The sequence below is a fragment of the Lynx rufus genome, unplaced genomic scaffold (genome assembly GCF_022079265.1).
Source record: "Lynx rufus isolate CCGP_SWC_20201006 ecotype Redwood Valley unplaced genomic scaffold, mLynRuf1.p SCAF_8, whole genome shotgun sequence".
NCBI lineage: Eukaryota > Metazoa > Chordata > Mammalia > Carnivora > Felidae > Lynx > Lynx rufus.
In genome coordinates this window covers 60,811,765-60,829,723 of record NW_025814896.1, presented here as the reverse complement: position 1 = coordinate 60,829,723, position 17,959 = coordinate 60,811,765, and the positions used below count along the sequence as shown (strand labels likewise).

Sequence of the window (17,959 nt, the reverse complement as noted above, 5' to 3'; positions counted from 1 at the left end):
CTTGGTGTAGACGTTCAGTGCTGTAAGTGGGGACTGGGTAGAGGAAGGAAGGTCCAGACCTCTTTGGTACTGTGACATGGTGGGGGGTGGGGGTGGGTAGCATGAGAAATGCTAGGAGTCTACTCATCCTAGGGAGAAACTGTAGGCTGAAGTGGGGAGCTAGGGGCAGAAGGGTATGGGGTCATGGCTCAAATACCAGAGGGATTCACTATTCTTACCAAGCTTCAGTGTTTTCTTGAATATATGTTTCTGTAACAAATGTTTTTGTTTGCTGTATGCTTTTATGACAATTCCCAGAGACTTTAAGTGAAAAAAAATACACATATATATATTTACCAGTTAGTTGTTTTCACTGAGGAGTGTGCAGATCTCATGTTGCCGTTCCAAACATGCTTCCTGATTATTTTTAATGCATGTATTAAAATACAAGTAATCAGAACTCTAAGGCAAAATGTTCAAAACCTGAAAAAACTTTCTGCTGCCATCAGTTCATTCAACATCAACACACAGCCTACAGAATAAATAAGCAGTTTTTTAATAGTTAAATATATTCCAGAAGTAAAGAGTGTTTATAATTCATTTACAAGTGAGTCTGTTACACCAGTAAATGTAATTTGACCTGTTGTATAAAGGAAATGATGCTGTGTAAGAATTAGTCCTGGAATAATTTGAATTCCTATTTCCAATCCAGTAGATTAAAAACACAATTGTGAATGGTATAAAGACCTAAGAATCATATTGTGATAAAATCAATCTCAAAAATAGAGAATCCAGACCCTTGCTGGATAATTTAAGAACTCAGTTTTCTTCAACACAAGTGCCACACAGAAAATATTAAAGATGTCTTTCAATGTGATGAAACTGTACAAAACTCTAGAATATGACCAATAGATGACCAATGTATCAAAACCAACTGAATTTAGAAAACACATCTAATTTTGAAGCAGAAATAAAAAGACAATTTACAAAGAATTATAATTAATTTCTAATCATCATCAGAGTCTGAATCATATTTCTTCCCTCGGATAGTTTTCTTTTCCAGCTTTGTGAAGTTTGTTCCAAATTTCTTTTGGCTCTGAAATGGTGGCTCCATTAAATTTCCACTAAAAATAAAGCAAATTTGAAAAGCATTTACTCTTTATAATTTTGTACAGTTGGTATGCTAACCTGCACAAAAAATTCTTTTCTTCCTAACATGGAATAAAGTTTTCTTTAATGCTGGTGTTACAGAAGAGGTATATTAGTCACAATTATGGTTAAAAGTTTTAAACCTTATTTTGTATTACTAAGTCTCTTATATCAATGTTTTATTTTCTCTTTTAGCATTAATTACTGATTAACATCTCAGAGGATGTACCAATAGAATTTCTGACTGAAAAGCATAGAAGGAAATGAAATTGTTTTTCCATCTGTTTTGGATATGCTGAACTTGGATTAGATTCTTGCCACTGTAAGAATGACATAGGAAAATGGTGCTCTATTTCTGATAGCTTGTTACGGCTGGTTTGATCCTGTTTAATATCTTATAATGTTTAGATAAACATCAAGAAAACTCATGGAATTCATTATCATTAACCTGGAATTGGTATGAAACTTCAATGATGCTTGAGAAATATATGAAATGAAAAAACAACTTCTTTCAAAAATATCTGGGAAGATGTCTGGCACCTAGATTCTGGTTTTGAAATACCATTTGCCACTGAGAGGAACCATGGTTCCCTGAAGAAACAGCCAATTCTAGGGAAAGTACTACATGAGTCCCTCTCTAAGACATCTTATTTGCACCAGAAAGCAAGTACTTAAAGAACTATTGAGACACATGGAAAAGACAAAGAAGGCTCCATAAGAGGGGCTCTCACTGACCACACTGGGGCAATCTGGGCTTCAAAGTAAATAATATTAGTAACCAAATATAACCCAATGGATAAGATAAGCCACTGCCCATTCTAATATAAATAAATGAAAAAGTGAATTAATGTGTAATATGGAAAAGTTCTTCCTAAATCATCATTTAGGACAACTAAATGATGTCTGGACAACTGGTTAACCAGTGCTCAGTTATTACCACCAGAAATGAAACAAACAAACCACCCTATACCTCCTGCTACAATACACTGAGAAGGAATATAACATCCCTTCCATCATGTACCTATGAAAAATGCATAGTCCAACCTAATCTTGAAACATGAGACAAACCCAAATTGAGGGATGCTCTACAAAATAAATAACATGTACTCTTCAAAAATGTCAAAGTATTGAAAAATGACAACAAGTTATCACAGGTTAACGGAACTAAAAATACACAGTAACTACACGCAACATTTTAGTATGCAGGACATTATTGGGACAAAGGTAGAATCTGAATAAGGTCTATATATTATAAAAACACTTCTCGTCTTAATTACTGTACTGTGGTTATATAAGAAAAAGTCTTTATTAGAAAATACACAAGGAAATATTTAGGAGTATAGGGACAATACATCTCCAACTCCTCCTCAAATGGTTTTGAAAACAGTATTTATGTATTCAGAAAAATGATAAAGCAAATGTAAAATTTTTAAAACTTGAGAAATATGGGCAAAAGGTCTATGAGAATTCTTTGTACTAGTTTCGAACTTGTTTAAAGTCTGAAATCATTTCAAAATTCATTTCAAAAAAATGTTTTACTTAGTATTAAGAAAAGTAAAACCTAAAATTCCAATGTAGGGATAATTTAGGCATGTGTAGGGGAGATTCAGAGAAAAAGGGGGAGGAAAAAGAGGAGAGAACTTTCTACTTACTGAAAGGCACTAGGACTGTGGAATGATAATTATATAATTTTATCTGTTAATTTTGCAAATCAAAAACAGGCACAGAAGACTAGATGATATGCTGATTTATGGAATTAGATAAATTACTTGGAGAAGCAGACAAGGAGATGAATGAAAAATGTAAGTTGCATTTTTGATTGTTTTCAAATTGAGACTGTTCTTCACGGTAAGTCATTTAAGCTAATCACAGATACCAGATTATACATTTTATCAGATTCTACAAGACAAGAATAGCTACATTAAAAAATCTGATGTTCAATGTCATTTTGGGTTTCTAGACTAATACAAAATTAGTTCAATAAGATCTGTTAGGTTGAAAACTTTTATAGCTAGGTATACTCTAAGACTCAATTTTATCTCTAATGGATTTTAAGATCTAATGGATTTTGTTTAAAGTAATAATGTACTTTAAGAAATACATTTTTCATTTGTGAAACTTTTTGTTTCAGAAAACTTAGCTCCATAAATGTTGACATAAAAAAACTTCTCTAAAAACATCAACTGAATATGTCAATTAAAATTGTTTTGCTAAAAGTTACCTGTAATTGAGAATATCAGAACAACCCAGCCTCCATTCTAAAGTTTCTGTGGTGAAGTCATCTGTATTTCCTAGGTCAGTAAATCCAACAACATAATCTTGTGTTTTTCCATCTTTTACCAGTGCTAGTGTGGGAATGACTTTGATACGCAGTCTCTCACAAAGGAAAGGTGCTTTTTCCACATTCAGCTTCAGAAATTTGGTCTCCAGATGTTTCTTGGATAATATTACCAAATGTCGGTCTAATATTTTACACCTGCAAACAGCATGTAGAAAATCAAAAGCTTAAACATACTTATTTAAAAAAAATTTTTTTTAATGTTTATTTATTTTTGAGAGAGACAGGAGACAGGATACAAGTGGGTTAGGGGCAGAGAGAGAGGGAGAATCTGAAGCAGGCTCCAGGTTCCAAGCTGTCAGCACAGAGCCCGATGCGGGGCTCAAACTCATGAGCTGTGAGATCACGACCTGAGCTGAAGTCGGACGCTAAACTGACTGAGCCACCTAGGTGCCCCTAAATAAATATCATAAAGGTACATCTAATTTTATAGTTTTTCTATTTGAATATAATTTGGCAGCCAACGCATGCTTGTGTCGGATAACCTCATTTCTCTTTCATAGGTTAGCTAAATGATATAAGAGGGAGAAAAAGAATCCAGTATTCTAGAAGTCAGATGTGTCCTAATGATATTCATAAAAAACAAAATATTAAATATATACTTTAATTGTAAGTGGTTCATGAAGTTGTCATGTTCTTGGTAAGAACAAAAAATTGTCATTTATCTTTGTTTACTGGTGTTTCATACATGGAACTTGAAAGGTGACAAAACTGAACTTGACAGAACTCAGAGGAGACTTTTCAGAATCAGAAATGTATATACAGTGCCTTATTTGGAAGTCACAAAGACTGAATGGTGTCATTGAGAAAGAACTCTCCCAATTGTGCAACTTTCATTAAGAAGCATAAGGTTAAGGGGCGCCTGGGTGGCTCAGACGGTTAAGTGTCTGACTTCGGCTCAGGTCATGATTTCAGTTTGTGAGTTCGAGCCCTGCATCGGGCTCTGTGCTGACAGCTCAGAACCTGGAGCCTGCTTCAGATTCTGTCTCCCTCTCTCTCTGCCCTGCCCCCGCTCATGCCATCTCTCTCTCTCTCTCTCAAAAATAAATAAATATTAAAAAAAAAATAAAAAAAAAGCATAAGGTTAAGGGCTATAAATATGGTCATAAGATTCTACAGAAATGAAAAATATCAGGAGTAACTTTTATTAAGCCACCTTCTTTTGAAAAGAAAAATGGAAATGACACTTTCTGTAAGTTAAAATGCATTTTAAATTGGTCAGTCCTCTAGGGTTCCTAAAAAAGACTACTCTTAATAATAATCTTCTTGAGCAGTTCTTTTTTTTTTCTTTTAATTTTTTTAATGTTTATTTTTGAGGCAGGAGAAGGGCAGAAAGAGATGGGGAAAGAGGATCTGAAGTGGGCTCTGTGCTGACAGTAGAGAGCCCGATGTGGGACTTGAACTCATGAGATCATGACCCGAGCCACAGTCAGACACTTAACTGACTGAGCCACCCAGGGACCCCTTGAGCAATAGTTTTTAACCACAGGTATTTATTAAAATTAACTTTTAAAACATATAGACGAACCAAAATTTTCTGGGAGTGGAGCTGGGAAACAGGCAGGTGACTCTCATGCCCCATAAAGTTTGAGAACTACTGCTTTAGATGATGAAGACATCAAATGTTTCATAGTTGTTATTAGCAGGCTTTCTGGGCACTTCTTGGTGTACTTATTCCTGAATTAGGATTGGGTCCAGCAAGTTTCTGGTAACCTGGATGCCTCATCACTTTACCTCTGAAAGTATCTTTTCATATATCACCCATGTAGTATAGCAATGAGACTAGTGAAAAATGGTAGGAGAGAACAAATTAATAATTAGTTTCTGAATGAAGCACAAATGATAAATGAACCATTATATGAGAAATATGTTCTTGAAAACTTGTAGATAAATCAACTCCATGGTTTTACTGGAGTTATATGGAACCTATTTTAAATTAATCCATTTTTTTTAAACCCAGAAGCAGCAATCATGGTGTAGTTAAAACAGCATTAGGCTTAAATCCTGGGTTTAAATCCTCTTCTATCATTTAGAAGATGAGTGACATTAGGTGAGTCACTTAATTTCTCCAAGTCTTGGTCTCCACACATAAAGCACTGGAATTACACCTACTTACCTGAAAGGGTCATTGTTAATGTTCCAGGATTTTACACATCAAGTATCCAGCCTACTATGTGCCAAGAACTTTGATACCTATATCAGATCTATATATAAAACATTTTGATCTTTGATTTTTCTTTTCTTTTAAAGTTTATTTGAGAGAGAGGGAGAGACAGAGAGATCTCTGTGCTAAAAGCAGAGCCCGATGCAGGGCTCGATGTCACGAACTGTAAGATTAAGACTTGAACTGAGATCAAGAGTTGGATGCTTAACTGACTGAGTTACTCAGGCACTCTCTTTTTTTTTTAATTTTTTTTAAAGCAATCTCTATACCCAATGTTGGACTTGAACTCAAGACACCAAGATCAAGCCAGATGCTCTACTGACTGAGCCAGCCAGGCACGCCTTATTTTTCATTTGTTTTGAAGGTAAGTACTCCTGGTATTGCACTGTTTATACCCCCATCGAATATATTTACTGAGCACCTACAACTATGTGTTGTCAGCCATTGCTGCTCTAAGGCTAGGAACTTGGGGAGCACAGTTAACCACAATAGAGGCAAACTCTCTGCTTTCACAAACCTAACAATTTAGTGGACAAATACATCTAATAAACATCACATAATATCAATCTTAGAGAGTAATATGATATTAACACATCACCTCATCATATATGTCAGAAGTTGGCAACTTGAGAAATGTGTACCAATGGGAGATGATAGAGTACCACGGTGGCAGAAGGTTTCTCTGATATTCTTTTCTTTCCTAATTCCTTCCCACTTTCCCTTACAGATTTCACAATCTCAACATTTTCTTTCCTTTTTATTACCTTAGTCCACAAATCCCAGGCAATCAATCCATGAAAAATGTTAATTAATAACCAAGTTACTGGGTGGTGAGTTTAAGACAAGGGCTGGGTGGGTTACTGAAATGAGGGAAGAGGGCAGGGCTGAGACAACAGTGAATGATGGAGACTCTATACTGGAGTGTATATCTGTCTGAGGGAGGCAGCTGATCTTCAGTATTAGCAAACTGCTTTCATACTGAATTCTAGGTTTGCTATTAAGTTAATTCGATTCTTTTAAAATTCTGAAATCTGGATTAAAAAAACTGTATCTCTCAATTTCTAAAAGTTGGCAACTAATCAAATTTTGGGGTTAAAAGAAAGAAAGGCATGAGTCCTCTGAGTTAAGACATAATCTTTTCTAGGGGTATTTTCATTGTACAAGGACTCTGCCTCCATAGAGAGGCTTGCAGACCTGGCCTCGCTAACATAAATCACTTTCCTCTGTTTTCGGCCAAGGCTGGCAGTCCCAGCGATGCTTCTAGTGAAAGGCTTGGCCAAACCATTGTCTCCCCATGAGTTGCTAGCTGAGGAGTGAATTCAAAGCTGGTGTTCAAAATGTTGGCCCCCACTCCCTACATCACACCTGTATCATAACAGCACCAAAATAAATAAATAAATAAATAAATAAATAAATAATTCTTGTGTTGACAAAAAGAAAATTTACATGTATGTTTCTTAGATGTTTTTAAAGTTATCTAGTGGAAATATAATTCAGAAAATAGCGAGTTCTGTGGAAATAATCTTGAATTTCAATAATGTTCATTTATACTTTTTTGTATCACAGGTTTTACATTAATCTTCAAAATAACAACTGTTTAATGGAGACTTGTACACAAGTACAAAGAACTTAAGCAGTTCCTCTTATTTTTCTTAATTTCTCTATTATGTTAGTAGTATATCTCTATTCAAAGATCTCATCATATTTTTAAAAATTCACTTGGGGCACCTAGGTAATCAGTCAGTTGAGTGTCCAACTTCAGCTTAGGTCATGATCTCACAGTTGGTGAGCTCAAGCCCTGCATTGGGCTCGCTGCTATCAGTGCAGAGTCTGCTTCGGATCCTCTGTGCCCCTCTCTCTTGCTCTCCCCACCCTCCACTTGCGTTCACTCTCCCTCAAAAATAAACAAACATTAACAAAAATAAACAAATAAAATTTTAAAAAGTCACTGATGGAAACAAAGTTACCTGAACGTGGAGTCCCTGTAGAAATGGCAAACCACTTTTTTACTCTCCTTGACTTCTTGAAAAAAGTCTCTCTCACTAGGTATTTCTCTGTATTCTCCATGTCCTTTTGAAAGCCATTCCTAATTTGGAGAAAAGGGAAATATTACACACTTGAAATATCTCTTCCAGTACCACTTCACATTTTGGGTCTAAATCACTGTAATATTCTGTAATGAAGTTGATTTTATCTTGTAGAAGGAAATGAATTCCTCTTAGTGATTTACTTTCATATGTTTCCAGTGTCAGTGCAAATACAGTCTGGGGGCAATGACTATCTTTCAGCATGCTTTGTGTTTAAAACAATCGTCTGTCTTGGTACCTTCACACAAATGTTTTGTTAGAACTTCAAAAATAAAAATTTAGACTCAAGAGACATAAGGGGTGCCTGGGTGGCTCAGTCAATTGAGTGTCCAACTCCTGATTTCGACTCAAGTCATGATTCCAGTGTCATGGGATTGAGCCCCTTGATCCATGCTCAGTGTGGAGCCTGCTTCTCTCTTTCCCTCTGCCCCCTCTCTTACCCCTCCCCCACTCATGCTCACTTTCTAAAATAAATAAAATGAAAAGAAAGTAAATATCCATTTAATTTTGCTGCGCTTAAACTACTAAAATCAGAAGCATTAGATCCAAGTTACTGCAAAGCTTTGAAAAATAATGCTCATGAGATAAAGCTACTTGGTCTTTGTAGGGGAGGGGAAGACACAGGCAGTGGTTATTGCAGCTTTGCAGCTTAGGAGCCCTGTGGGCTCAGAGAGGCAGGAACCACTTCTATACTGGTCACCAATGGGTAGTATACTAGATAGAAAAAGTTGTCTTCTCATATGGTGTCCAGAAACAATACAGCACTCACAAGTCATCTAATCCAACTTCTCAACCCAACATATCAACCCTTATCAACCATGCCTGACAGACCTTTTTGTTTCTCAAGCTTCCTGCCACAGGAAAGATTCATCATCTCAACTGGAAGCTTGCTTCCTTTTTGAGGCAACTGATTTTTACACAAAGGACCACTGGGCATGCAGGCAGAAGGTATGGGCTTGAATAATTGTTCTACCATTTATTAGTCTAAGAATTCTAATTAACCTTTTTGAGTCTCCATTTCCTTATTTGTAAAGTGGAGATCACAAAGCAACTATCTCACTAAGTTGTGAAAATAAGACCATCAACATGAAAATAACTGCAATAGTGTTTGGCACATGTCCTTAAAAAGCATCTGCATTTATACTTTTAGAAGGGTTTTCTCACCCTGAACTACAGTATAACTGTAACTTTGGTCTGTGGGTCCCAGCTTGGGCAGAAGATTAGAGAGAAAAGTTGTTATCTTTCACATGTCAGCCCTTCAGATGTCCTATCTCACCTATGTCTTTTCTTTTCTACCTCCCCCTTCATTTCCTTTTGGCTGTTTCTCAGATGAAATGATCTCTACATTTCTTACTCTTCTAGTTATCCTCCTCTGATCAGAGACTAATTCCTCCTCATCTTTTTAAAAAGTGGCAGAGGTGTGAATAGAGCCCTCCAGAAGTGGTCTGCCTAGAAAAGGGGCACGAGTGCCATCTCTTTTCTTCTTCTGGACTTAAGCTAATACAGACAGCATTAATAGTTTTGGTTTCCATTTCACATTGACTAATGCTGAGCTAACACTCACAGGAGGCCCTGGTGTTTTCTCCTTATGGGATATTTCTTTGGTAAGCTTCTTTTAAAAAAAAGAATGTTTTAGTGGTGCCTGGGTGGCTCAGTTGGTTAAGCATCCGACTTCAGCTCAGGTCATGATTTCACAGTTCGTGAGTTGGAGCCCCGCATCATGGTCTGTGCTATCAGCATGGAGCCTGCTTTGGATCTTCTATTCCTCTCTCTCTCTCTCTCTCTCTCTCTCTCTCTGTCCCTCCCCTGATTGTGCATGTGCACATGCACTCTCTCTCTAAAACATTTAAAATAAATAAATGAAAATTAAAAAAAAATTTTTTTTGATAGAGCATGCACACCCCTGCACAAGCGGGGGAGGGACAGGAAGGGAGAGAGAGAATCTTAAGCAGACTCCATGCTCAGCACAGATCCCGACACAAAGCTCTATCTCACAACTGTTGAGATCATGACCTGACCTGAAATCAAGAGTTGGAGACTTAACTGCCTGAGCCACTCAGGCACCCCCAATCAGGCTTCTATAAACAATTTAAACTCTCAAATACAATTCCTTAATAGCATGTCACATTTCATGATTTTTCTTAACTGACCAATAACATGTGCCCTTAAAAAAAGAATATTTTTTAAAAAGCTCTTTTTATTGGGGTGCCTGGGTGGCTCAGTTAGTTAAGCATCTGACTTTGGCTCAGGTCATGATCTCATGGTTTGTGAGATCGGGCTCTGAGCTGTCAGCACAGCTTTGGATTCTGTGTCTCCCTTTCTCTCTGCCCCTCCCCTGCTTACACTCTGTCTCTCTCAAAAATGAGTAAACATTAAAAAAAATTTTTTTTTAAAAAGCTCTTTTTATTATTAATTCCCACGTGTTAAACCAATAGGCCAAAGACCTGAACCTGTCCAAGTTCTTAAGAGGGAGGCAAGCCCACTGTGAACCTCTACCAACACATGGCATCTCTCCCAAGACACTCAGCACATCCCTGTGCTCTTAGCATAGTTTCTTTCACAGAGCATGTGCTCCCCAAGTATCTGCTGAATGGAATCAAGCAGGATGGGCACAGATCACGGTGCAGGCTGAGCCTACCCAAGGGCTGGCAGTGGGCAGCATCTCACTCTCACTTAGTGGCTAAAACCCAAGCCTTTGGATGGGCTCTTCCTATTTCTCACCTGTCCTTTTCACCACCCAACTCATATGTCACTAGCTGTCATAACAGTAGGAGGGTGCTTGGCTGACTGAGGAATATTGATTCACGTAGGCCTATTAAGTGCTTATGTCACTGCTTATACTGATTTCCTGATACCCACATAGATCAGTAAATCAAAATTACTATGCAATCTATATTACTCTTTGAAAAAGAGTATCTATAAAATCTATTAAGGCTTCTTATCTACTTCCTTAGGAAGCATTTTAATAAAAAAGATTAAAATGCAATGAAAGCTCTAAAATAAGACCTTCTCAGTTATCCTGTGACAAATTGAGATCATATCACGCACACTTTCAGACCACAATGCTATGAAACTTGAAATCAACCATAGGAAAAAGTCTGGAAAACCTCCAAAAGCATGGACGTTAAAGAACACCCTACTAAAGAATGAATGGGTCAACCAGGCAATTAGAAAAGAAATGAAAGAATATATGGAAACAAATGAAAATGAAAATACAACAATCCAAACACTCTGGGATGAAGCGAAGGCAGTCCTGAGAGGAAAATACATTGCAATCCAGGCCTATCTCCAGAAACAAGAAAAATCCCAAATACAAAATCTAACAGCATACCTAAAGCAAATAGAAGCAGAATAGCAAAGACACCCCAAACCCAGCAGAAGAAGAGAAATAATAAAGATCAGAGCATAAACAAACAATATAGAATCTAAAAAAACTGTAGAGAAGATCAATGAAACCAAGAGTTGGTTTTTTGAAAAAATAAAATTGATAAACTTCTAGCCAGGCTTCTCAAAAAGAAAAGGGAGATGACCCAAAGGGAGATGACAACCAATTCCTCAGAAATACAAGCAATTATCAGGAAATACTATGAAAAATTATATGCCAAAAAACTGGACAACCTGGAAGAAATGGACAAATTCCTAAGCACCCACCCACTTCCAAAACTCAAACAGGAAGAAACAGAAAACTTGAACAGACCCATAACCAGCAAAGAAATTGAATCAGTTATCAAAAATCTCCCAACAAATAAGAATCCATGACCAGATGGCTTCCTTGGGGAATTCTACCAGACATTTAAAGCAGAGATAATACCTATCCTTCTCAAGCTGTTCCAAAAAATAGAAAGGAAAGGAAAACTTCCAGAAACATTCTTTGAAGCCAGCATTACTTTGATTCCCAAACCAGACAGAGACCCAGTAAAAAAACAGAACTACAGGCCAATATCCCTGATAAATATGGATGCAAAAATTCTCAATAAAATACTAGCAAATCGAATTCAACAGCATATAAAAAGAATTATTCACCATGATCAAGTGGGATTCATTCCTGGGATGCAGGGCTGATTCAACAATCGCAAATCAATCAACGTGATACATCACATTGCCAAAAGAAAAGATAAGAACCATATGATCCTGTCAATCGATGCAGAAAAGGCCTTTGACAAAATTCAGCAACCTTTCTTAATAAAAACCCTCGAGAAAGTCGGGGTAGAAGGAACACACCTAAAGATCATAAAAGCCATTTATGAAAAACCCACAGCTAATATCATCCTCAATGGGGAAAAACTGAGAGCTTTCCCCTGAGAAACACAACAGAGATGTCCACTCTCACTGCTGCTGTTTAACATAGTGTTGGAAGTTCTAGCATCAGCAATCAGACAACAAAAGGAAATCAAAGGCATCAAAACTGGCAAAGACGAAGTCAAGCTTTCACTTTTTGCAAATTACATGACATTATACAAGGAAAACCTGATAGACTCCACCAAAAGTCTGCTAGAACTGATACATGAATTCAGCAAAGTCACAGGATACAAAATTAATGTACAGAAATCAGTTGCATTCTTATACACTAATAATGAAGCAACAGAAAGACAAAGAAAGAAACTGATCCCATTCACAATTGCACCAAGAAGCATAAAATACCTAGGAATAAACCTAACCAAAGATGTAAAAGATCTGTATGGTGAAAACTATAGAAAGCTTATGAAGGAAATTGAAGAAGATATAAAGAAATGGAAAAACATTCCATGCTCACGGATTGGAAGAATAAATATTGTTAAAATGTCAATGCCACCCAAAGCAATCTACAATCGATCATTCATGCAATCCCAATCAAAACTGCACCAGCATTCTTCTCGAAGCTAGAACAAGCATTCCTAAAATTTGTATGGAACCACAAAAGACCCCGAATAGCCAAAGTAATATTGAAGAAGATCAAAGCAGGAGGCATCACAATCCCAGACCAGCCTCTACTACAAAGCTGTAATCATCAAGACAGCATGGTATTGGCACAAAAACAGACACATAGACCAAAGGAATAGAATAGAGAACCCAGAATTGGACCCACAAAAGTATGGCCAACTATTCTTTGACAAAGCAGGAAAGAATATCCAGTGGAAAACAGTCTTTTAACAAATGGTGCTGGGAGATCTGGACACCAACATGCAGAAGAATGAAACTAGACCACTTTCTTATACCATTCATAAAAATAAACTGAAAATGGATAAAGGACCTGAATGTGAGACAGGAAACCATCAAAACCCTAGAGGAGAAAGCAGGAAAAAAACCCTCTCTGACCTCAGCTGCAGCAATTTCTTACTTGACACATCTCCAAAGGCAAGGGAATTAAAAGCAAAACTGAACTATTGGGACCTCATGAAGATAAAAAGCTTCTGCACTGCAAAGGAAACAATTAACAAAGCTAAAAGGCAACCAACGGAATGGGAAAAGATATTTGCAAGTGACAAATCAGACAAAAGGCTAGTATCCAAAATCTATAAAGAGCTCACCAAACTCCACACCTGAAAAACAAATAATCCAGTGAAGAAATGGGCAGAAAACATGAACAGACACTTCTCTAAAGAAGACATCCAGATATCCAACAGGGACATGAAAAGATGTTCAACGTCACTCCTCATCAGGGAAACACAAATCAAAACCACACTGAGATATCACCTCATGCCAGTCAGAGTGGCTGAAATGAACAAATCAGGAGACTATAGATGCTGGAGAGGATGTGGAGAAACGGGCACCCTCTTGCACTGTTGGTGGGAATGTAAACTGGTGCAGCAACTCTGGAAAACAGTGTGGAATTTCCTCAAAAAATTAAAAATAGATCTACTTTATGACCCAGCAATAGCACTGCTAGGAATTTACCCAAGGGATACAGGAGTGCTGATGCGTAGGGGCACCTGTACCCCCAATGTTTACAGCAGCACTTTCAACAATAGCCAAATTATGGAAAGACCCTAAATGTCCATCAACTGATGAATGGATAAAGAAATGTGGTTTATATATACAATGGAATACTACTTGGCAATGAGAAAGAATGAAATATGGCCTTTTGTAGCAACGTGGATGGAACTGGAGAGTGTTATGCTAAGTGAAGTAAGTCATACAGAGAAAGACAGATACCATATGTTTTCACTCTTATGTGGATCCTGAGAAACTTAACAGAAGACCATGGGGGAGGGGAAGGGAAAAAAAAAATAAAGGTTAGAGAGGGAGGGAGCCAAAACATAAGAGACTCTTAAAAACTGAGAACAAACTGAGGGTTGATGGGGGGTGGGAGGGAGTGGTGGGTGGGTGAGGGGTATTGAGGAGGGCACCTATTGGGATGAGCACTGGGTGTTGTATGGAAACCAATTTGACAATAAATTTCATATTAAAAAAAAAGATTAAATGCAATGAAAGCTCTAAAATAAGACCCTCTCACTTATTCTATGACAAATTCATTTTAAATTGATTTGCATATTAATTAAAAAATCCATAAAGGCTGCATGCCTGAGATGATTTTTTAATGATACTCAGAATATTGTTTTTAACTGCTGACAATTTCATTTAAGCCATTATGTATATTCCTCACTGCAAATCAGGTAGATTCAGTCTTTGTAGAAAAACATCCTGGTTATGACAACTTTTGTTAGTTGAACATTAGCAATTAGTAGTGTTATTTACCTGTTGTCATGAAAAAGAGGAATGTGTAGCAGAATCTCATCATGTATTACCTGAGATAATGATTAGCATTATATTAAAGTCTCGTGGTTTCAAATCCACATACATATATACACACCCTATTGTAGAAAACTCAAAATATAAAACTAGAAACTCAGTCACATTATAGAAGATTCCTTTTGTAGCAACTCTTCTAAATAGTGAGGGGATAAACATTATCAAAGAGATGCTGTAGCAGCACAAACAAAATCACTGTTTCTCTAGAAAATTTAAAGCTCATGTTTTAGTCATAGCCAATTGAAGAGCAACCAGAATTGGTAATAATCTATTTCAATGTAAACATTTTCAATCCAAATTAAATTTACGGATTTAACCCAATTTGTTTTGACTAGAGTCTACAAGTTGGTTTCACACTCACACTCTAAAGAGACCAACAAGGATAGAGTTGTGGCCACCCTTCTTTGTGACCCAGTATGCATTCTTTTGAATAAATAAGTCATGTATTTGTTACACTGGCAAAGCCTGAATATTTCTTCAATGTAAATTGCCTTACAGCTCTCACCTCACTTACACTGATCACAACTGAAGTACAATTGGCTTTACAACTACCCAAAAGGGGAATGAATGACTGGCTCCTTGTACTCCCAGTGCTCTTCCTAGTTTACTTCCTCCTCACCCAATAAATCTGAGCTCAAAAAATGACCTTGGACACATGTGGTTTCTTTTACTTGACTGAGGATTAATATGCTGAGCAGGCTAATTTTTAATGTCTCTTTAAAACTATTTTTTCCCCAGAAGATTGTTAACAGTGATCATACTTTGAAGTTAACCCCCAAAAATAAAAACCTTAAAAATGAGGCCTGAAATGTAACTACTGCAGCACACGTATATATAAGTTGTTAGGAGCATACTGTTAAAGTAATTTCAGAAAGCAGGGCAGAGAGGTTACTTGTTTCTGCTGTTGAGCTTTCCTTAGTGCCTCAAGTCTCTTTTCTTTGAGGCGTTCCAATTCATCCTCATCCATCTGATCCAGTTTCTGAATTTCAGAATCCAAATGTTCTTCCACTAGTTTGGTAGTCTGAAGCAATTGATTCTCCAGGACTTTTGAAAACATGTCAACAGATGTATTAGCTTCCATTCTTCTAAATGGTACAGTTTAGTCTTGGTGCTAGGGAGAAAGTTTGCAAAGTTGTGAGAAAAAAAAAAAAGAGAGAGACAAAGTTTCCTCTACCATTTCCAAAACTTCTAGCAAGTGTAAAATTTGTAGTCTACAAAGTGTTCTGACAACCCAGCATTTCATGTTACATTTAAACATTTTTACTTAAATGCTTTTAAATTGAATTGTCAATAGGTTATAGTCAAACCACTCAAAAATTACTTACAGCAAAGTTTAGGTGCTTCTGATTTACATTGTTTCACTACAATAAAGCAAAGACAAGTCTTTAAGACCAGAGAGAAATGGGTGGTTGGGAGTTATACCTAGTGACATATATTGACAGGGTTTTTTTTGTTGGTTTTTTTTTTAAACCAGAAGAAAAGAGAAAGCAGAAATGACTGTGAATAACAGTAAAGTTTAACTGTACTAAGGTTTTACACTTACATATACAAAACAAACTTTGCTTCAATACAGAGTGGAGTTGAGCCAAAGATATAGAGAGCCAAAGGTCTCTACATAAATGATTTTTATTTAATCCCTGAGAAAGCACATTACAATTTATGTAAAGAACAGTGCCTGGTGTTCTCTCAACTTTAGTTTTCACTGCTATTCGCCTATAATCTAACAAACTCTATGAGGCTACAAAGATACTGGTGTTAATCTACTGACAGTGTTCTTAACTTTGACGTAAAACAGCATCACAACAAATATTAAAAATATTGATTTTCCCATCACTCCTTAATGTAAAATAGGAGTTTAAAAACAAAATCTAATCCAGATAGGAAAGGAAGCTCTATCTCAAGTACACATTTTACACAATGTAGTATTTTCTGCCAGCAACAATCAGATGTAAATTTTAGGTGTATCCCTGGGTTATTACTACAGAAATATAATTTATAATTTGCCTATCAAAGCAGAAATATGTTGAATCCCAATTAACTACGACACAGTTGAAAATACTACTGAAGAACCTTAAAACATCTTAATAAACCATGAACTCACTGATCCCCTTACTTACATGTACAGCCTAGCCCACACAAACCGTCTAAACTGCCGAAGTGGAAAGAAGTAATCTTCTTGCAAACTTCACTTTTGATTCATCTTTCTTCACAAGGAAAAGCAGTTGAAAAGCACACTTGATTTCATCCCAGAGTTAGCAGGGCTAACTGCTCAAAAAATGTGTTAATACTGAATGAATATGTGCCTAGTTTCTGGTCAAATTATCGTTAAGTTCCAAAAGTCTTTGAGTTTTAAAAATCCAAACTGTAAGTTCCTCATAAATGCTATAATCTTTCAAGGAGTGGCATTTCAAATATGGTAAAATAATTTCACACTCCCTACCTCCAAAGAAAAATGTCAGTAAGATTGTTTCCTTTAGGGTTGTGGCCGGATAAGCAGAAAATTGGTTATTAAGAGACTGACCTACATGTCAGAACCTGTTTTTATTAGAGGTATAGAAAATGCTTATTCCTAGAGTTTTATAAGATGAATTCAGAATTTAATTCTGGAATAATTGGGAACAGAAGTGATTAATAAAAGCTGTTCAGGGGACAGGTGGCGGTGGTCACCGCATTTACAAAAGGGAAAGAAAGGAGGGGGTGTAGCGGTTCTGATAACTTTTCATTCTTCAAACCACAAACCTCTGACTCTTTTTCAGTTCATCGAGAATGGTGGGAAGGGGCTTGTCTGTCCTCCAATTACCTGTTTCTTTGACTCTCTTCCATGTACCCGCCAGAACAACCTTAAATGCTCCCCAGGCACCTTCCCAAAAGCATCCTCGCCACTCCCTGAGCCCCCAGGAAAAGATGAAGGCCGAGTTCAGGTGGCCGCGAGTTCCACACCTCCCGGGGCGCATGCGCCAAAGCCGCCTCCACCTCACTGACACCGACATCTAGGCAGCGCCCATCCCCCGCCCTGGCCGGATGTAGAGTGAAGTGTCCATCAGCACCGGGAGGCGGTGGCCGGCTTTTTCTCACAATCCGCTGCCTCACCTGAGCTCTCGGGGATACCTGAGAAGTGAGGAACCAGTCGCTCCAGAAAGGCAGTCCACTGTGCCTTCACCCTCACAGCAGCTGCCGGTAGCTGCGAACCGGCCGTCACTTCCGCCTCCCCTTTAGCTGCGGCCCTCCCGCGACACAACCTGCGACACTCAAGGAAGTTGGGCGGGGGAGGAGGGCGTGCGTGCGGTGAGCGCTTCTGCGCGTGCGCATCTCCCATTTCTCCACCCCCAGGTTTCCGATTACTAGCCTCCTTCGGAGTAAACGGCCCACGGAGGAGGGAGCAAAGTACGCTGGAAGTTGTAGTTTATATGTGCTCAACCTCGCATCGTCGGACTTTCTTAGGCTCTGAGCCTTAGGACACGTAATGTTACATCAGAAACGAGACAGCTATGGTCTTGCTCCAGAGTGACACTC

At 37.6% G+C, this 17,959-nt stretch overlaps 1 protein-coding gene across 3 annotated transcripts; it reads right to left on the bottom strand.

The window, feature by feature from the left end:
- Nucleotides 1–512: 512 nt before the first annotated feature.
- On the bottom strand, nt 513–17,657 carry TXNDC9 (thioredoxin domain containing 9). Of its 3 annotated transcripts, XM_047068597.1 has the most exons (6): nt 17,537–17,657; nt 15,772–15,807; nt 15,339–15,557; nt 7,598–7,716; nt 3,350–3,604; nt 513–1,103 (listed from the first exon to the last, which is right to left on the bottom strand). In XM_047068597.1, the coding sequence occupies exons 3-6, from the start codon at nt 15,525–15,527 to the stop codon at nt 986–988; spliced, it is 681 nt and encodes a 226-aa protein (XP_046924553.1). In that variant the 5' UTR covers nt 15,528–15,557; nt 15,772–15,807; nt 17,537–17,657; the 3' UTR covers nt 513–985. The 3 variants fall into 3 exon arrangements, with proteins under 3 accessions (XP_046924553.1, XP_046924551.1, XP_046924554.1); XM_047068595.1 differs by lacking the exon at nt 15,772–15,807; XM_047068598.1 differs by lacking the exon at nt 15,772–15,807 and having other exon boundaries at nt 17,555–17,640.
- Nucleotides 17,658–17,959: the final 302 nt, after the last annotated feature.